This window comes from Mus caroli, chromosome 11 (assembly GCF_900094665.2).
Source record: "Mus caroli chromosome 11, CAROLI_EIJ_v1.1, whole genome shotgun sequence".
In the NCBI taxonomy this organism is placed as follows: domain Eukaryota; kingdom Metazoa; phylum Chordata; class Mammalia; order Rodentia; family Muridae; genus Mus; species Mus caroli.
The window spans coordinates 66,787,210-66,807,922 of NC_034580.1; the positions used below are offsets into that span (position 1 = coordinate 66,787,210).

The 20,713-nt window shown below is 51.5% G+C and overlaps 1 protein-coding gene across 3 annotated transcripts in view; it reads right to left on the minus strand.

The window, feature by feature from the left end:
- The window catches only part of Pitpnm3 (PITPNM family member 3), an 88,446-nt gene that overhangs the window by 6,867 nt on the left and 60,866 nt on the right, over positions 1 to 20,713 (minus strand). For 2 of the 3 annotated variants that reach the window (XM_021176711.1, XM_029484173.1), the window contains 14 exons: positions 20,400 to 20,476; positions 19,850 to 20,085; positions 16,819 to 17,008; positions 16,308 to 16,430; positions 15,725 to 15,909; positions 12,544 to 12,716; positions 10,926 to 11,096; positions 9,568 to 9,762; positions 8,624 to 8,772; positions 6,988 to 7,104; positions 4,344 to 4,460; positions 3,899 to 4,047; positions 3,534 to 3,683; positions 1,646 to 1,829 (listed from right to left, as the gene is read on the minus strand). In XM_021176711.1, the coding sequence (XP_021032370.1) occupies positions 1,646 to 1,829; positions 3,534 to 3,683; positions 3,899 to 4,047; positions 4,344 to 4,460; positions 6,988 to 7,104; positions 8,624 to 8,772; positions 9,568 to 9,762; positions 10,926 to 11,096; positions 12,544 to 12,716; positions 15,725 to 15,909; positions 16,308 to 16,430; positions 16,819 to 17,008; positions 19,850 to 20,085; positions 20,400 to 20,476 (2,216 nt within the window). Of the gene's footprint in view, positions 1 to 1,645; positions 1,830 to 3,533; positions 3,684 to 3,898; positions 4,048 to 4,343; positions 4,461 to 6,987; positions 7,105 to 8,623; positions 8,773 to 9,567; positions 9,763 to 10,925; positions 11,097 to 12,543; positions 12,720 to 15,724; positions 15,910 to 16,307; positions 16,431 to 16,818; positions 17,009 to 19,849; positions 20,086 to 20,399; positions 20,477 to 20,713 lie in introns of all 3 variants that reach the window. The other variant, XM_029484174.1, reaches the window with a different exon arrangement.

Sequence of the window (20,713 nt, forward strand, 5' to 3'; positions counted from 1 at the left end):
TCTCTCTCTCTCTCTCTCTCTCTCTCTCTCTCTCTCTCTCTCTCTCTCACACACACACACACACACACACACACACACACTGCCAGGACCACAACCTTACACAAAAGCCTTCAGCCTCCAGGTATAGTGGCACATGCCTTTAATCCCAGCACTTGGGAGGTAGAAGCAGATGGATCTCTGTAAGTTTGAGGCTAACCTGTTCTATGTTGGGGGTGGGGGGTCCTAGGCAAGCCAGGGTTAGGCAGTGAGACATGATCTAAAATATAAAACCTTAAATGTAAAAAGTCAACTTCAATATTACACAAGCAGTATGTCTCCAAGCACATCTGCTCGGTACCTGTCCATTCACCCTCAGAATGAGGTCATCATTGTTACTGCTTGTTGCAGACCAACAGTATTGTATTAGGATATATTTTGTCATCCCCCTCCTTTTTTTTTGCCTTTAAAAATTCCCCTTGCCTCAATCTCTTTGGATAGTCTCATAAACCACTGTGGCACATGTATCCTCCCACAGAGCTGTTCCCAAATAAAGCTTGATTTCACATCCGTCTTAACCTCTTTATATTTCCCCAGGTCCAGCACAGGCTGCTTTGCTGTCTACCTGACAACTCACACTCATATGTCAAGACTAAGCCCACAAGTTATTACCTACTATCAGCTACTCGGGATTCCCCAGGCGGACCTAAGACCTTCCTCTGTTTGCCAATATTGCCCCTTTTCTGCCACACACCAGTAATTGTCAATTTCCATGCCTTTCTTTCTCTAGATCAGAGATTGGCAGACTTTTTCTTTGAAAAGCCAAATAGTAAATATTTTAGGCTTTGAGCTCTGCCACAGCAACTCGACTCGGCTTTTCTACTGCATTGCAAAGGCAGCCACAGACAATACATAAACAGATGAGCTTGGCTGTGTGCCAAGAAAACTTTATTTATGGACACCAAAATTTGAACTTGTGTAGTTTTCATTTGTCTGCTCCTGCTCTCTATGTGTGAGTCTCTCTCTCTCTCTCTCTCTCTCTCTCTCATTCTCTCTCTCTCTCATTCTCTCTCTCCCTCCCTCCCTCCTTCCCTTCTATCCCCCTAACCCCCAGCCAAAGCATCAGAATCCTCTGGAGCCCTGGAGGGCTTTACACAAAGATGTCCCAGCCTCCCCCGCCCCCCCCCACCCGAGTTTCTGCTGCCTTGCTGAGCCCAGGAGTTTGCCTATCTAATGATTCCCAGGTGCGAATACAAGAATTACAGCTCTGGGTGGCAGATTCAAAAAAAGCAGGCTAGAACCACCAGCACCAGGCAGCAAGGAACACAACTGGGCCTGTTTCAATAGGCACTGAGATATCTATTGAAGAAATAACCAGATGTAGAGACAAGAATTTAGGCCTTGGAGTCAGGAAACGATAAAGCATGAATATCTGTCAGTGACAATAACACCTGCTTCCCAGCTCTGTTAAGATGTCCCAGTAAGAGACACACACTCAATCAACAAAATTGTGCTTTCCTCCCTACGCCAGCTGAGGACCTCGATGCCCAGTCTCTTGACATTGAGAGAGAAGGGGAGGTCCTTGGGTTAACCCCTCTGCTGGCTAATGAAGGCCCTGCCTTCACAGGGTTACATGGTTCTCCATACCTCCTTACCCGCTCACACTCACCTCCTGCATGAGGTTGCGAAGGAAGATGGCCTTCTGCCTCAGTGGGTCGTGCACCAGTCCATCCGAAAAGAAGATCATGCCCTGTGGGAAGTTGTGCTGGGACAGCCACGACACCACCCGCTGCTTCTGCATGTCCGGCCGCCCCGTGATATAAAGGATCATGTAGCCCAGGTCCTGCCAGTGCCTGGCGAGATGGCATCACTAGGTCCAGCTCGGCCCACCACAGGCCACCCGCTGCCCAAGTTTCTGCCCTGACAGCTGCTGCCTTCCGGAGAAGCCAGCAGTAATGGTAAGGGGACCCTCAAGTCCTCGCCCCTGATGAGTGGCAGACATTTGGATGGCCTGTGAGGACTAGCCCTATCTGATACCTCCCCTTTCTCTCTTCTGCTTCCATCTTCTCCACTAACAAGACAACTTCCAATACCCACAGACCAGAGGCTTTGTGCCCACCTTCAGTGCCTGGTCCTTACCTTGGGTGCCATCTTTCCCCTGAACCACTACAAAGTCCTTAGTGGCCACTTTTTCCCTGGTCCTCCCACTTCGATCTGATCTTGTGTAACCTTGAACTACACACACACACACACACACACACACACACCACAGGCTCAGTTTCCCCATCTTACAGATGGGTTAATCATCCAAACACCCCCATGGGGCTATGCCAAGGATAAAGACACTGATCCCAAAGCAGCTCGACATAGTCTGCCTGGCAGAGTTGGCTTCATTATCATCCCTGACTGTTTCCATGGAGATTTCTATAAACCACAAACCCAACCCTGTTGCTCCTTTGCTTGAAACCATACTTGGCTCCCTAGTGCTGAAATAACATTTCAAGGTTTCCCTTTGCTCTTGGACACTGTCCTGGTGAGTGGGCTCTTCCTATCCACATGGGGGTGTTCTGTCACCCCTGTCATAGCCCTGTACTCCTGACTCAGGACCCTCCTTAGACAGCCAACATCCTTCTAGATCCCTCTTCCAGGAAGCTCTCCCCACTTCTCAGGCAGAGTCTTTACTCTTGTTTCTTTACTGTTTTCTGTGGATGGCCCAGGGTACGGATAAGCCCAGACCTGGGTAGGTATTTTTGTGGCACTAGCTACCAACTGGATGCCACAGTGGGCTTTCTAAAGCCAGATGGTGATCTAACAGCTTGCAAAACTGAAGATGCACAATGCGGGTGCTAGAGGGATGCTGGGAGACCCCAGATGGACCCCCAGGCACACGGCTCTGTGCCGAGTTCATAAAAAGCCGTTTCTGGAAACTAGCAAGGTGTCAGTGCTGCGGTGAAGGAGGCAGGGGCCACGGAGGGAGAGAGCGCAGCCCCCATCCCCACTGACCAGCTACCCTCTCAGCAGGCTATCCAGGGCCTCCTCTAGGAGCCAGAAAGCAGCTGGAGGAGAACTGTCTCTGAGCCTAGAAGTCAGCCCAGCTTCTTGGGCAGCATGATCCCCATGTCAGCTGCCACGAACTAGCGTTCCTATCCAGCCTTGGGGTCTGGGCCTCTGTTGTCACCACTGATCACCTCTAAGCCCTGTGACTTATTTTCCTCCACTGGTCTCAGATTCCTTCCACCAGCAGCAATCTAAACACAGAACCCAAACTAGAGCCTGGTGTGGAGTTGACCTCAGAGTAAGGTGAAGGGATGGCCAAGAGAAGAGAAGAGCGAACTTGGAGGAACAAATGAATGAGCTAAAGTCTACAAAAGAGACTGAGCCTACCAAAGGTCCCCAGTGACTTGGAGGCAGAGCCAGAACTGTGTAATGCCTAGGGGCAGAGACCAACAGATATCCTAAAGGAGGGGGGGGGAGGGAGACACGACCTAATGTACCTTCTCCAAAACTTCTGGCTCCTGCCCTGGGAGACACCTTCCTTGGGGGGAGGTAACACTCACCGAACAACATCCACTGCACCTGGCCGGACCTTGGGGTCACTTCCCATGATAGACACACTGGCGGCAAAGGACCCGTCAATGCTGAACACAACACACTCCATGCCTCGGGGAAGCACCGTGAGGTAGCTCATCGCACAGGTCTGGTCACCCCTGGAAGGTATCAACTTGAGGTCAGCCTGCAGCTGAAATCAGTCAGCCTGGGGTCAGGGTCTTGGTGGCACCTCCTAGTACGATGGCTGATGGCCTCCTCCTTTTTCCTCGCTCCATGCAAACAGAAATAAACTCTGTCTTCTAGCCAAGCATGGATGGGAAAGCCACCCCGAAAGTCCACCACATGAATGTTCTCACACACATCCTGATCCTACCTGACCACCATCTTTACAGGGTAGACACCAACCCCCAGACGCCGGGGCCGGGGCACATTGTATGTGATTCTGCCACTGTTGTTGGTGATTTCTGTGTCCAGGTGGACCCAGCGGCCTGACGACGGCTCGGTCATCACCAGGATGTCCACCTGCAGCCGGTGAAGGGAGCAAAGAACCTGCTGCAGACTGCAGGACAGCATGCTTAACAGCCAAGACAGCAGACCCTTGGGCACAGTGCCTGCTGTATCCTAGAGTCTGTTACCACCCTCCCTCCATGTGGCAGCCACGCTGGCTTCCCCACCTCTTTGGAGGTATCACGTTCCCCTTATCCCTTGATTTAATGAGGAGTGTACCCTGTGCTGTGTCCTATCACCCTTTCTGCCCTGTGGACCTGAGTCACGTGGGGCAAGTGAGCCAAGGAGGAGATGCTCAACCCTTGGGGTACCTTCTCTCCAGTCAGAGCTACCATGTCAAGAGGGCCATACATGAAGCGCCCCACCAAGACCTGGGGGCCATCCTCAGCAGCAATTACATCATTGGCACGGTGGTTCGCAGTAACGTTCTGCAAGGACAGAAAGAAACAACCTGGCTCAGCTTTTGCAGATAAGGTACTCACTCTTGCTTTGTCATTAAAGCCTTGTTAGAATGGCTTCCAGGGTGTGGCCCAACTGAATCAGCTGTCCCGTGAGCTTCCTCCACTAGAATCCCAGAAGCAGACCGTGAAATACCAAACTGCTCCCTAGGCAGCCCACAGAGCTGTGCCTAGTGCTCTTGCCTCTGCACACCCCCTGATGTGACTGATGCCTGGCCTTTACAGCCTGACAATCATTTTCAGATTTCTGAGCTGGAATCTACCCAGTCACCTTTGGTTCTTCCTTCTGCATAAACAGCCATGTACATAGCTCCTTTTTTAAATGGAAAGTTTAAAAATGGGACCTCAAAGGCTAGCCTGTGAGTTTTAAGTTTTTTAAATGCACAACAATAGAAAGAATAATATAGACAAGCTTGTGAGCCTGACCAGAGCATCCTCACTGATTGGCTGACCGCCATCCAAGTCTCCTTTCCCTGAAGCCTCAGCCCCTCCCTCATAGGATCCTGGATGGTGACTCATTCCCTCCCTTGATATCTCAGTGCCCTTGTCTTTCAGTTCTGCCCCCATTCATTCTGCAGCTCCAAGCCCTGTGTTGGTCCCAACTGTCCACTCACAGGCTAGCCTTTGAGATCCTGGTCCGTCAATCTGGTGACCTTTATACCTCATACTGGTCAAATCTTTGTGCGTTCCCTGCCCACAAGTGTCATTTAGACTCTGCTAGAAACTTCTTAATGAACTCTGTATTTTAGGGCTGCCTCCAGACAGATCCTCTGAGTCTTTTATAAGATACAGATCTGACCCAACCTGGCCGGCATCCCATACCTTCCACTGAACTCCAAATCCTGAGTGTAGCACAGGGGGAGCCAAGCCTTGCAGAAGTGCCTCTGCATTCTGCTTTCCTGGTACCCCTCCTCCACCCTCTTATTCTGACATTCCTTTCCCCAAACTGCAGCCCATCCCCCAGCAAGAGACTCAACTCCATCCCCCAAAATGTGAAGTCCACCTCCTCTCAACTTGAAGGCCATGTGATTCACCCCAGTACACCCCTACAGAACTCATTGACACCAGTCCTTATAAAACCCCCCTCATCGGACCTGCCCTAGGTTGGAGGTTCCTTTAAGCCCTGCACCTGTGGAACACTGCAGTGGATGGATGGGTGCTTGGAAGTAAGCCTGAGCAGTGGGGTCGTCACACACTAAGATACCCAGAGTCAAAGACTCAGACAACAATGGATGCTGAGTGGAGGATGTGCCACAATCAGAACCCTCAAACACTGCTGGTGGGAACAAAATGAGGCAGCCACTGTGGAAGGTACACTCAAGAGATTAAGCATAGAATCACCACTCCCTATCTATGCCCAAGGGAAATGAAAATATGTGTCTACAAAAGATGCAGATGAATATGTAAATTATTCAAAATAGCCAACAGGTAGAAACACCCCAAATGCCCATCAACTGACAACTGGGTGAACAGAACATATGGATACAGTAGAATAGTATCCAGTCAGGAAACGTTCCTATACGTGACACATCATGGGTGATCCTATGTTAAGATGCTAAGTGAAAGAAGGCAGACACAAACACATGTGTGGCTTCATTTGCATGAAATGCTGAGAACGGGTGAGTCTGCAGAGGCTGACACTAGACGATTGGTTGGTTACTCAGGGAGGAGTTAGCGACAGCGCAGAAGGGAAGAGGGCTGCAGGGAAAGGGGTTTCCTTTATGAGGTGACAAAATGTTCTAAAACTGACCATGGGTCGGGTCGCATCCAACTGTGAATACACTAAAATCCATTGAATTTGACACTGTGAATGTATGACTCGTGCTAGGTGAAGTTTATCTCAGTATGTTCATGCCCCCAAAAAGTCGATTCATGAAGAGTTAGTCACTCTGCCTTTTGGGACTGATTAGAACCTTGCTTACTGTTCTTTCTCGCTAGACAGGGGCTGCTCACCAGGGCAACTCTGTGTCACTATAGTCTCAGACTGTGCGACCTCCCTGCAGAGGGCCTGAGACATAGGCACGATGACAGTTTGCTGAGAGAATAAAAGTATGTGTTCTTCCCAGCTTCCTCTTTATCCCCAAGTCCCTACAGAGGAACCCCATCTTTACAGTGGCCTGCTGGAGCCTACCCTGCCAATCCTACCCATTTTCACCCTGGTGTATACATGCCCATTGCAGCAAGGATCACCCCAAATCCTACTTAATAGCTGAGAGCCCTGGGCATAGGCAAGACCTTTTGTGTCAAGTCCATGTTTTCAGAAGCCTGGCATGGAGCCATCATTCCACAACTGCCCTAGTTTTACCATCCCGGGAGCCCTGGACTGCCAGGTGGAGTCATGGAACCAGACCCTGAAGCCCACACCTGCTCCCTCATACCCAGCTGGAAGGGAGGCAAGCTCTCTACCAGGCAAACCGGAGTTCTTATCTGGCGAGTGACTGCCCACGCCCCCAAGGTCAGCTGCCTAACAGAGCCAACTGCAGCACAGCAAGCTTACCCGCAACTTGACCTGGGTTCGCTTACGCAGCCACTTCTCACGGGGGTTAGCAGGGCTCAGAGCTGTGGGGTCCAGACCAGTGCTCTCCTTCACACTTGCACTCTCGTAACGCATCACCTGGCCAAGAGCGAGGAGGGGCTTGGTGGCACATTCTCATGTGTTGTCCTTCTGCCTCCCCAAACAGTTGCCAGCTAGGGCCTGCTTCTGGCCTCCCTCCTGCATTGTCTGGACCCTGCCTCAACCCTGGGTGCTGTCTCCCTTCACATCTGTCTGGACGGACAGCTAGAACCAGAGAACTGTCCCCTTGGTTGCTTTGGGAGCAGCCTCTCACCTTCATGCCTGAATCCTGCAGATACCTAGTTATCATTTGTTTGTTCTCTGCCTTCCCTCCAATATTACAGGTGACCTTTGCCTAAGGCCAGTGGGAGCCGTGAACTCCTGACTCTGCTCTGTCCCCTTCTTCAGACCATCACTTCATTTTCTGGTCCAGACCTTTTCTGCTGGGTCATTCTTCTCAACATCCAAAAATGCCTACCACTGCTCATTTCATATAGACCACCCTCTCCTTGGAGATCCTCATGGCATCAAGTCCTCCATAAGTCTTCTACACACCTCACCTGCCTCCTCTCCTCTGGCTACCCCAACAGCTTCTGTCCCTAGCACTCCACTGACGCCACTTCTGCTGTGTCCCTGGGACTTCCACCTCTCCTGTCTACTTATCCAGGTTCTCCTCCAACCTATGGGGATGGTCACTTCCATCATTCAAAGGGATCTTCCCTGTCTCCCCAGGGAGCTCCTGGCTTGTCTCTGCTATCTGTGGTGACCTCATTGGTATCCTTATGGGATTTCTAGAATAGCCAAGGTCTGATGACAAGCACATTTTTGTCTCCAGTCCTGATACCTTCCCTAAGCTTCAGACTCACTGCCCCCCAACACCTACCATGGGTCTTACCCTGCAGAAGTACAGCCTTGACTCCCCCTGCCCAGATCCCCTCTGGTCAAAGTACTAGGAAATCAAAGACAGGACCATTTAGCTAGCTCCTTCCCTCAGCTCAGACCTCAGAAGTACTGGCACTGAGTCCACGTGTTATCACCCCTTGGCACCTAGTCCAAGCTTTTGTGTCCTGATGGGGCTCATATACTATCTCTGCTTCCTAGGGACACCAGGCCTCCTCTCCTGGATCCCATAATAGCAGTCCCAAAGCTTCCTTCTCAAAGCACAGGTCAGCTGATAGCTCTTCCTTGATTACATCTCTGCCATACCCAGGTATAACCACACCAGACCTTCAGAACTGTCCCCAACTCTCTGCCCCCATTACCTCCAGGTTATGGACTTCCTGCTGTTCTGTTTTAAAGGCAAAGACACTAAGACCCAGAGGGACCAGGCATGCATTGCTCCACCTCCTCCATCATGACACAGAGACATGGCTTCATCTGCAGGCTGATTATCTAGTTAATTATCTACAAAGTCAGAGTTCTTAAAGGAACCCCTTCTCTGGCCTCTCATTTCTCTTGACATCCATGCCCCAGTGCTTTCCCACCACTGTCACAGGCCAAGTGCTCCACATGGTCACAAGAGAAGCCTGGGATTCCCCAGAGGGGCCAACAGGCTGGGCCAATAAGGGAGCCATAGTACCTGTCTCAAGATGAAGGCGACCACATCGGTAGACTCCCAGTAGCTGGCATGGAAGAGGTGAGGCAGAGCCACTGTGGGGAAGGCGGTGAGGACATCTGGGCAGTACAGGGCATAGTCAATCCTCTTGGTTCCCCACCACTTGGCTGTGACTGTGGGACCAAGAGGAAGGTGAGGACAGAATGGCCAAAAGCCAGCAGGCACAGACTCAGTGGAGATGTGCCAGCAAGGTTAGGGTCACAGCACCTGCCCAGAATGAGCAGGATGGGAGGTGACTCCTGGCCTTTCACCTGCCCTTCTGATCATCCACCACTAAGACATGGGCTCCCACCTAGTCACAAGAAGGAGGACCAGCCACATGAAGACGGTCAGAGTCGCACCCCAGGGCACTTCCCAGGGGCTCTCTCTGAGGTCACAAATTAGTCTGTGCCTGCAAAGGTTGGGGCACAGTGTATGACCAGAGATCAGAGGCCTGTATAGGGTCAGAGGTCAAGAATATACATGAGGTCAAATCTCAGTCATGGGCCGTGGTCAGAAGTCAAAGCCCCATTCAAAATCAGAACTCAGACTCAAAGGTTGGAAATAGAGCTAAGCTGATAGTGTGTGAGGGAGGCCCTTGGGCTTAATATCCATCTGTGAGTTTGGGGATGGGGAAAACATAGTCCTAGCTGGTCCATTTAGGGCTCTCTCCTGGATCAGAGCTTGGCCAGCTTAGGAAATCAGTGAGGACTCAAAGGGAAACCCGATCAGTCTTCCCTCCACCCAACCCCATCCCCCATCCCCATTCCCATCCCTTTCCCCAAAGGCAGGAATGTCATCATGAGTTCTTTCACAACCCCTTCTAACCCAAGAGCTTGCCCACAGCAGCCCTGCTGTGTGGGCCCACCCCCCCAGAGAAAGTCCCTGCCCCTCAAATGCAAGCTGGGCCCCCATAGGGCCTCACTCACTGCGGGAGGCACCCATAGGTGCCAGGCTGTCCGAGGACTCTGAACTGTCGCTATGGGAGCTGCCTTCACTTAGCCTCCGTTCTGTGCGCTGGAATCTTGGGGCCTGAGGGGGCGAGGCAGGGGCATCCAGAAGCGGGGGGCTTCCCCGGGAGCTTCCCTCCAGGAATAGGGGGCTGTGGGTGTGCAGGGCATCAGCTGGAGGGGGAATTGCAAGGTCAGGGCAAGCATTGAGTATCCAGCAGAGTGGCTTATTTAGTGACAGCTCCCATGCTGGGCAAGAGACTGGAAGGGCAGAGAAGCCAGCCCAGGCCTAGCAGGCCATCATCACCCTATACCCACACACAAACACAGTACAAACTGTGAGTGATACAGACATAGGTGGTGAGCGCAACATCATCCTATCTCACAAACGTTACAGGGAAGCCTGGGAGGTTGGCCCTACAGCCTAGCTATAGTCATGATGCAATGGCTAACCATGGCCTCTCATCAGATCCCTCCCCTGACCCACAGAGACACATGGCTGAGGTGAAAGTAGATGGAAATGACATCATCCAGCAAGCTGGGGGTGGGGGAGACCCTCTAAGGTTGGGGGAATCCCACTTTTAGAGGGAACATCAAAGTAGCAGAAGCAGACGTTGGAGCCTTGCTTCCTCGTGGAAGTCCTAAACCAATATATCCCTTTGACATGAGGAACAAAGACGGGTAAATTCTAATCCTGAAATGAGTTATGGGTACAGCATTCCCTCATCTCTGACAAAAACCTCTAAAACCATTAGGCTAGAGTTCCCCAATGGTGATATGGAGCTATGGAGCCAAGACTGGTTGCCAAGTACCCACTTGTCCATGCTGGGCCTGCCTTTGGTCATATCATACCCAGTCACACACATATTCCTTTGAATCCAGAAACCACTGGTTCTTCTCTGAACTAACCAACAGCTCTTATTGTCCCTCCAATGCCTCTCTACCTATCCAAATACAATCCTCCTCCAAGCCCCGGCCAACGCTCTGCTATGTCTTTGCAGGGTCTGGGATGGGCATGGGAAGCAGTCCTGGGCAGGCACCTTTGACTTGCCCTCAGATCAATAACCCCACTGTTTTTCCAGCCTTAGTCATAGAAGCTCAAATGGGAGCCTGCCAGCGACTGAGGTGGCACCAAAATGCCCATAAAAGAGAAGGTCCTTGGCACAGGCACCTACTCTAGAGCACTGAAGCCAGCTGGCTTCCTGCCCACTCCTCTAACAACACAGCCCTGCTCCCGGGAGCCACCCCACTGCTGACAGTTTGAAAGGCTGAGCAAGAAAGAACATTCCCAAACCTAGCAGCCTCCAATTTAACACACACATAGCCTCAGGACCTACCGAGCAGGAGAGACTGTCCATCGCCCAGGGGGAACCTCTGGTAGCGAGGCACGCTGACAGGAGGCACCAGGTGGAACTTGGGCTCCAGCAGTGGCTCAAGCCGTGAAGCAGAGGGATCTGCACAGTGGAAGAAGCTGTAGACCTGGCTACAGGCAGGACGCATCTGGAAACCTGGGTGAGTGGGAAGAAGACACATGCAGAAGCCCCTTTCAAATGGCTCTAAAGAGCTCCCTCGAATGCAGCCTTCAGTAGCCTTCTCTCCTGCTCAAGAACCTCCCCTAGGTCCTTGCTACCAATCTTAGTTAGGGTTTCTATTTCTGTACTACAACACCGTGACCAAAAGCAACTTGGGGGGGGGGGAGAGTTTATTCCATCTGCCAACTCTCAGGCCACACTCCATCACTGGGGTAAATCAGGGCAGGACCTCAAGGCAGGAACCTGGAGGCAGGAACTGAAGCTGAAGCCATGAAGGAATACTGCTTACTGGCTTACTCAGTTTGATTTCTTATACACCCCCAGGACCACCCACCCAGGAACAGGACCACTCACAGTGGGCCAGGCCCCTCCCATCAATCATCAGTTATGAAAATGACCCACAGGCTTGCCTTCAGGCCAATCTTGTGAAGGCATTTTTCTCAATTGTGGTTCCGCCCTCTCAGAGATGTCTAGCTTATGTCAGTTTGATAGAAAACTAGCCATCACACAACCCAGAAACAAAATGCCTAGTCTGGCCCTGAAAGCCTTGCCAATCTGCCCCACTTAGGGGCACCATTGAAAATAAACAGCACTACAGCCCTGGCGAACACCTACAAGCTTGCTGCTTTCCTTCCTCTGTCTTCAAACAGGACTTCCTTCAGACTACAAGGCCCTCCTTCCACTCTTCACACTGGGATACTTCTTTAAGTTCCTCTAACCAACACTCAGCCACTCCCCGATTTATTAAGCCAACCCAAGTCCCTTCAGCTAGGACAATGAATCCTTGATCGGGAGCTCTCAAGCTTAGTCAGAACAGGTGAAGCAGTTCCTACACTGGCCAGTAGGTGTCTTCATGGAGGCCCCGTGCCTTCCACCAGTCCTAGGTCAGGAGCTTGAGTTTGCTGCACTTGGGAATTTAAAGTCTCTGCAACATGGAGAGTGGCCCTGAGCTCTGCCTGCCTCTCCTTGCTGCAGCTCCAACAGAAAGCAATGAATGACAGTCTGCACTCCTGTCCTCAGACTCTCTGGAAGGCGCATGCTGGGCAAATGACATCATGTGTCTGCTGGAAAGAGCTTTAACTTCAGCTGCTACATGGCAAAGGCCCCTAGTGCTAGTTTGGGTAGAGAGGTTTGGAGACCCATGTGGCTGCAGAAAGTCTGCTGGACACAGGGAGAGAGGATTTTCTATGATAGGGTGAATGTTTGGGCCTACATTCTCATGGGGCATGACCACAGGACAGAGGAGACATGGAAGGGACAGTGAAGTCCACCGAGCTGCCTCATCTCTGTCAAGCCTTGGCAAGCCACCTATATTCTCCCCCAGTTTCTATAATTTCTCTATCTAACCTGCCTCAGTCACTCTGTCCGCCCTCCCAATTTCCCATGCCCTGATCCCCTGAGCCATTGGCCCGCCCATACCCACCATCTATCCCAGGCAGCACTGTCCTCCGCATGGCCAGGACCAGGCCCAGCGGTGAGCCGAAGAGGAAGAAGTCAGACACATCAAAGTCAAAGCGACCCAGGCTGACCTCAGAGAGCTGGGGGGTGCCAGCTGCAGGAGCCTCAGCCTCATCCTTCAGCACACTGGAGTGGATGCTGCTGGAGGGAGGGATGGCAGATCAGAGGAGAGCCAGGAGGCACAGATGCGTTCTGAGAGCAGGATGCCCAACCGTCCATTACTGGATTGGGACTGGGAACCAGAGAGCACTTTTTGACACCATCCACAGAGACTCGTGACTTAGCGTTGGCCACCCAGGCCATCATTTGGCTGGAGCAGAGAGTTCAGCAAACATATTCTGCATGGGCCAGGTGGTGAGTCTGCAAGACTTTATAGGCCACCTGCACCCACCGCCTGGACTTCTTCTGCCATGCCAGACAGCCGTAGATCATGCTTAAGCAATCTGTGTAGCTGGGATCTGCTACAACTCTTCTTGTGAAACCTGGCTGAGCACCTGTGAGCATCTGTACCACCTGCCCTCCCTGCATGCTGTTTGTAAAAGCCACTCTGAAAATCCCTGCACCTTCCACAGGAGGAGCCTGGTCAGCACACGGGCCAGCTGGCTGCTGCTGGCGCTGTTAGCAGCAGGGTTTTTTTGTTTTTGTTTTTGTTTTTTTACCATAACTCATGTTCCAGACAACAGGCAGACACAGGTGCAAATAGCCTGGCCTCCCCGCTCCACTTAACAGATATGTAAGATCAGTATCCCACATTCTCAGTCCAAGAGCCTGATCTACCCCAAGGAATCTAGCCTGTGTTTAGCCACAGATACAGAGCTGGGCACTGAGAGCAGAGAGAAGCCAAGGCTGCCTCCCTGGCCTTCCAACAAGCACCAGATCCAGTAAGTGGTTAAACTGTGACAGGGGATGACAAGATGGATCAGGCACCTTCTGAAGGCAAAGTCATCTAAAATATTCAAGTTAGAGAAAAAAACTTCCAAAGTAACAGTTTAAAATGCTGCAGGCAAGGGTCCACCCTCAGGAGTGAGCCAGCACGCAGTCTTCATGTGCTGCCTCCTGCTCTCTCAGCCAATGATGACGAAGTTTAACTATGTATATTCCATGTACAGCAATGTCCCTAGACACTTGCCAACTACTTAATTGCCAGAGAAACAGCCATCTGTTCCTGCACCAGAGGGGAAAGCTGGCTGTGTTGTGCTCACTACTTAAAGTCCTGGATGTCTAGCTGATCGCTCTTCAGATCTGGGCTTTCCTAAAGGATGCTTCAAGGATGAACCAGAAATGTTGAGGTTTTCACCTCTCAACCCTCCTTTGTACCTGGATGCTATTCCAGAGGTTGACTTGATAGAGGAGCCTTAGCATTCAAAGCTTAACCCTACAGAACCCACAGCCTCCTATCCTATCCCACCTCCAGGAATCCATCTGCAGGAAGAGCAGAGGTCCACACTCATCCATAGGGCTATATCCCGAGACCTCAGTGAAAGTGCCAAATCCTTTCATAGGGTGCTTTTCCTATAGTCAATGTACCTGGAATAAAATTTAATTTATATGTGAGGCACATTAAGAGAATGATTAATAATAAAATAACAATGATAACAACATAATGTAATAAAAGTTATATGGATGTGTCTTGCAAAATATTATAATTTCACATTTTCTTTTAGAGAGGATACCTTGAAGCTTCTTTTTTTCATATCTAAATTGTCAGCATAGTTACTTACTCTTACCCTTTGGGACCATCCCAAAGTAAAGTGAGGGTCATATTAACTCTAGCACTGTGGTACCCTGGCGGCCAGGAGGTAACGGATAAGTAGCGTAGACAGAGTGGACACACTGGACAAAGGAGTGATTCATGCCCAGAGCAGGATAGAATGAGACTTCACCATGCAATTTAGAACGGATTTACTTCTATTTAATATTTTCAGACCATAGTTGATCATCAATACATGGAACCACAGTATACAAACCACGGGTGAAGGCAAGATTACTGTGAGTCTAGCATGGACATTAATGTTTGTGCACAAAGGTCTCTAGTGTAGGAGCTGGAGAGCTGGCTCAGGGGTCAAGAGCACTCTCTATCAGGTGGCTCACAACCACATGCAACTCCAGCTCCAGGGAACCCAGTGCTTCTCTTCTGGCCTCTGCAAGCATTTGCACATACATACACAGGCACACAGACACATAAGTAAAACTAAAAATAATCATATAGATATAGATATGTAGATATAGATATCAAATATAGAGCTTTTTATAGCAGTAAAAAAAAACTGAAAAGCCCCAAAATATCCAATTAGTTGGATTAAGGAAGTAGTTACATATTCAAATTTATATTACATTAAGAATATTTACCAAATATTTTTAATTAATTGGGGGAAGGTCACAGTATAAGAGGCTTTGGGGTTCTTTGTATCTTAGAAAAACTATATATAAATTACGTGAAAAATACTGTTTTGGTGACACCATGATACTTGCCACTTAGGAGGCAAACGAGGGGAAGTGGAGAGGGGTGGGAAGGGGAGAATTGAAGAGAAATGGAAAGAAAAAAGCTCCCTCCACCCCAGCCTCCAGTTTGGGTCCCTGTTCAGTGCTCATTTCTCTCCTCATTCAATGTTTGTTTAGCTTCTCATCAGCCATCTCTCCTAGAAACTGAAAGGATAGTTTGTAGGGTTTGTCACATCCAAGACACTGAGGTGAGGACAAGGAGAGCAGAAGGCTGCCCCAGCTCTTCAGGACCCAGTGCTGTGACTGAGTTCTCCTCTGAGAAACAGTCAGTAGAAACCCTGGGGCAGTCCACCAAGCACACCCCTTTCCGTAACTTCACTAGATTCGCCAATCTATACAAGAAGTGGAACTGGGCAGCCCTATCCTTTCGCAGAGAGGAAGCCAAAGCCCAGAGAGGTGCAATAGACTATCCCCTGTGTCTGCAGGTTTGAACGGGGGCAGAGACAAACTGAAAATTCCCTGGTGTGGGTATAAGGCCAATGACAAGTGGTGCTGGTTCCAGAAATCCCATGCTATCTATGAGTCCCTGGAAAAGGGTCTAGGGTGACTGGCTGGTCACAAGCCCTGCTGGTGAGCCACGGATGCTGTGTTGCTGTGATGCAGCCAGGGGTGGGGGGCGGGTGCTAGGGGGTAGAGAGGGTTACCTTGAGAGGAAGGCATGATGCTGGGTGATAGCCTCGCAGTCATATGTGGAGGAGTCACTCTGTTTCCGAGGCAACGGCCTCTTGGGGTCCTCATCCTCCACTCCACTGGAGACATCGACGTTGCTCTTACTGAGCCGCTTGCTGCTGGCCAGACTACAGTCCTCTTCCACCACCACAGGGGTGTCCTGGAGCAGAACACATAGCAATCACAGGGGTCCTGGGGCCCTGCCTCTTCCCCTTGGTGTAAGTGAACCCCCCCTTTTGCCAAACATGCGCTCATGGTGGTAGCTGGTGGTTTACAAAGCATAGGCCACTTCCTGTGGCCACAGGGATGGGCCACCGAGTCAAGACACTGGGCGGCTCTCTAGGGAGATACACACTAGCAGGCATCTTCTAGGCCTGTTTCTTGGTCTGTGCTAACATGCTCTTGCTATTCTCATATAATCCTTTGTACCACAGACATCATAATGCCAACACGAGTGCCTGGAACGACCTTCCTTTGGGGAGCCACCTGCTCCTCTGCTCTTAGGAGATACACACAGGGACGTGCCCGGCCCTCTACCATCCCCCAGCCTGACCACACCTGGGTACTGCTGATGCTCCCCTTCCGGCTGCTGCTGCCAGGGCTGTCCCCTGAGGGTCCCGCACTGTAGCAGATAGCATCGAAAGCCAGGAGGCCGCCCACACAGTCCCCGATGAGACACACCTGCAGAGGTACAACAGGGTGGTAGGCTTGCCTGTTGAAGCACTCTCACCCCACATCCAGTCCCAGTAGGGACATGTTCCCATGAGAGAATAAGGAATCTGTCCTAATGAGTTGCTTAGATAAGCACATATGGAGGGTAGGCTCATCTTGACAATAGATTTCCTTTGGAGTCAGCCAGAGGTCAATGGTCCAGCCGTGCTTAAGAGTCAGACTAGCTAAGGACTAGCACAGACTTTAAGTCAGGGCAATGGGACCCTCCTCCTCCCCATCAAACGCCTCCTTCAGTCTCGGATGCTACAAGTCTAGCCTGCCTTAACCCTTGCAGCAGATCCCATCCCCTTTTAGGTAGCAGCTAGCACAGAGTGAGAGAGAACAAGGTGCCCCCTACCTGCCCATTGAAGCCAATCCCATCAGAGGACTTGAGGAACTCGCCATAGATGTGGTTGGCTCGCTCGATGACAGTGGCAACAGCGTGCTGGTACTGTGGGGAGGAGATGGCCAGCAGGGGAAGGGCAGCCAGGGGCACGTGGTCCTGGCTGGAACCGAGGCAGCCCTCGTCGTGGCTATAGGGGTTCAGGCTGAAGACAGGGGGCCCAAAGTCAGCCTAGCCAGGACCAAGAAATGGGTGGCATGGGCCTTTGGGCTCCGTGCACCATGCTCAGCTCCAGAAAAATGTAAGGACCCGGGAAAGGTCTACTGAGGCAAATCACAATGGGGCAAGGGGGGAAAAAGATGAGGACTCAAGGCTATGCTGACCCCATATATGCCAGCCCAATCCAGTCTGTGGTGTGCCAAAGCCATTCTATCTGTCAGGAGCCTAAAAGCATCCCAGTTCTGAAAGAAATTAGAGAATTAGCTAATGTAGAACAGTGTGGGCAAGCATGGTAGACTTCCTGGAGGAGGAAGATGATGAAGTAGACTCTCAAGAGAGGCTTTGGGAAGCTGAGAAGGGAGATGGGAGCACGGCTCTGGTGTAGAGGTGGCACCACCTGACTGCGTGTATGATGGTGTGTTCTATGTTCTGTGTTCCGGGGACAGAGCCTCTGCTTCATAGGTTTTACAGAGAGGGTTGGTGTCCTACGCTACAGAACTCCACTCCCACAGGACACTGTATCCCTCCATCTTCCTCCTAGGAAGTTCCTCCCTCTCTGGGCAGCTCAGACCCACCTGACTTCCCATCCCTACCCAGATTGCCTCTGTCCTCTGGCACCCTTCACCCTGATGCTTTGTTGGGCCTGACTGGTTAGAACAGACACAGAGGAAGTCTGAGAACATCCTACCCAAGGCCATCAACCTGCCCTTAACCCCGTATGACTAGTTCCAGAGTGCGTAAAGCTCAGAGCAGAGTGAACCAACAGAATCTAGGACAAGTGACAGGACTCAGGCACCCGCAGCAGGTGGCAGAGTCCTAGCAGAGCGCAAGGCAGGTTCTCCCACCAACCATTTCTCATCTCCAAAGAACACAAATTAGAGGAAACAGGCCTCGATTGCAGCCAGAGAGATTTTAATTAGCCGAGAAGGAGCTCCCTCCCAGCAGTGATTACTGGTGATTAATGGGCCTGGCAAGAGCTGCCTGGGGGAGAGGAAAGCTCTCTCCTGCTGCCCCCTCAAAGGGTCTGGCCATCTATCTTCCTGGAGATAGGGATGACCCAGCTCTGGAGGTCAGCTGTCCTGGGGAGTTGGGGTGAGAGGCAGGGGTCTTGAGATGGATTGTGGGCCAACAAGATTAACTCCGTGACTACTGTGAGTGTGAGGGACTGAAGCCCTGCCACCAGCTAGACTGCTCCTTAATCCTACAGCAGAAGAGCAGTAGCAAGCCCTTGTCTAAGAAGCAGATTCCAGGGCTCCACCCACTCAGCTGCTCCACCCACTCAGCTGCTCCACCCACTCAGCTGCTCCACCCACTCAGCTGCTCCACGGGAACCCTGCACATCTTGCCTTTGACATGGGTCACAGGAGAACTGGGGCAATTGACTAAGCTGGGAAGCCACAGACCTAACTTGCTTCCTGCCTACTGTCTCTGATGGAGATCCACCTGAGGGCATCCTGGGAACTCAGGAACACCAGCCTCTGAGCCTCTGAGCCTCTGAGCCTTTGAGCCTCTGAGCACCATTCAGGGAAATGAGCAGGAGGAGAAAAGACCAACACCTGCTAGATCCTGGACCACTGGAAGTGGGCCCATCCCACACTGGAGTCCCTCGAAACACACAAGTTCCCCTTCTCTTGAGATCTTGAGTGTACACCAAGGAAGAAAGCCTAGAGGATGCACTTGAAGGAAGGACTTTCTGAGGTCATGAGGGGAGGGTGAGGGAGGGGTGCCAATAGCTCCCTTTTGCCCCACCAGCAGAAGAGTCTGGCCTCCCTGCTTTAGTAGCAACAATGTACTAAGTGTCTTCTAGGCCACATGGGCCCTGCAGGTGCACAAAGCCTGTTTTGCAGACAATTGGAAAGAAAGCAGGTGTCCAACTGGCTCCAGGTACCCACCTTCAGCTACTTCAATAGTGACACCTGGGGCACTGGGGCACTGGGGCCCTCAAGTCCTGGCATGGTGGATGGAATGTCTCCATAGGACCCAGTTCCCACAAAGCCCTTGGTCTCTCTGCCATCCCTCACTCTTTCTCACTCAACGATGGGAAGAACATACTGGCACTTGCAAGAAGTGGCCCAGTGTTCAGCCTGTGCTTCTGTTGTAGCATCCTTTCCCTGCTGTGAGCTAGGACAAGACATTCTCCACCAACAGGAAACAGAGGCTAAGTGTGGCCCTAGGATGTCACTGTTGCAGCCAGTGAGAGCCCCCATCAGTATGGACGCTTCCCATGTGCCGTGATGTGTATGGGTTTAGACCCTCAGACCAACACCAACATCCCTCTCGGAACCAGTCAATAACACTTTTACCTCCATTTTGCAGATGGGGTTCTTGAGGTAGGAAGCGGTGACACAATTCCCCAAGCTCACACAACCAGGATCAAGACCAGGCTGACCAAAGAGGACATTCACTTAGCCACACTACGAAATTCAAGTCAAATTCTCTGGGAAGTCTTCTTTGAATGAGTGTCAGCGTGCCTTGGGCTACCTCCATTAGAGTGTGTACCTCTGCAGGGCTGTTCTCTGTAGTGAGGCTGCCTTGATGTGACGCCCAGCTCCATTCTCTGGATTGCTGGGGGAAATGGATAATTGCTCGAGGCCTGTTTCTTGTTTCATTCTAACGGACTCACAGGAAGTGGATCTGGGCTAGCACAGGGATCCTGGCATCCCCAGGTCTCAGACGACTCTTAATGACCACATCCCACTAGAGATGCTCTCAGCAATTCTGACTTGACACCAAACAGGCCTCAGCAGGTGCCCCCAAGGCAGGGTATCCCTTATCTTACACCTCCCACACCGAACTCAGACCGTGCAAACAAGCCAAAATGACTCACTTAGAGACGAGCGAGAAAGCCTCCGAGCAGATGGCAGGACAAGGGACAAACTTGATGAGGATGTGTCCCAGGGCAGCAGGGAAGTGGGCACGCATGACCTTCTCCAGCACAGAGCTGAAAGTGTGAATGTCGGCCGCCTTGCAGGAAGGGTCACCAGAGCCGGTGTCCAGGACGTTGCCCCCATGCAGCACCAGCAGAAGGACGTGTGTCTTGCAGGAGCGCTGTGAGCAGCCTTCCTGAGGAGGATACAGCAGGGATAGAGACAGGCAAGCAGCAGGCATCCAGGGTGCTCAAGGACAGAGTGGGTGGGGCTATGGGACTCTGGTGTATCCAGAAAGCTACTTAGCAGGGTCAGACCCTCAATGGACAGCACGGACAAGACGAATCTAGATCGACTCTTGTGCCAATGGGAGCCTGAAGCCCAGAGAACAGCAGGGAGCTACCCAAGGGTCATACAGCAAAGAAGAACAGGGTGGAAGTTAGGCAGCCTGTCTAGCCTCCTAGGGTTCTTCTTAGGATGCTGGCCAGATGCCTCCAAAACGCAGCTCACCTCGCCATCTTCATGAATCTCGATACTTCCTTGGGCTGGGAACCTCTGCCTTCTGAGGGAAACCCGGTACAGTTCTCCTGCAGAGAGGACAGAGAGAGAGAATGCAGCAGGCTCCCACGACACTAGTGTTCCCTGGGTGTGGCTGGCTGCATGGGGGAGGAGTCCTGGCTTATTGGGATGCTAGAATTAGAGTCCAGAGCTAGGGCATATCCCTCAGTCCAGGCCTCCAGTTCTTGAGCCTATACAACACAAAATGGCTCAGCCCTTCTAAGGAAAAGAAGCCCAGCTGAGGCCAACCATCACGAACAGGATGT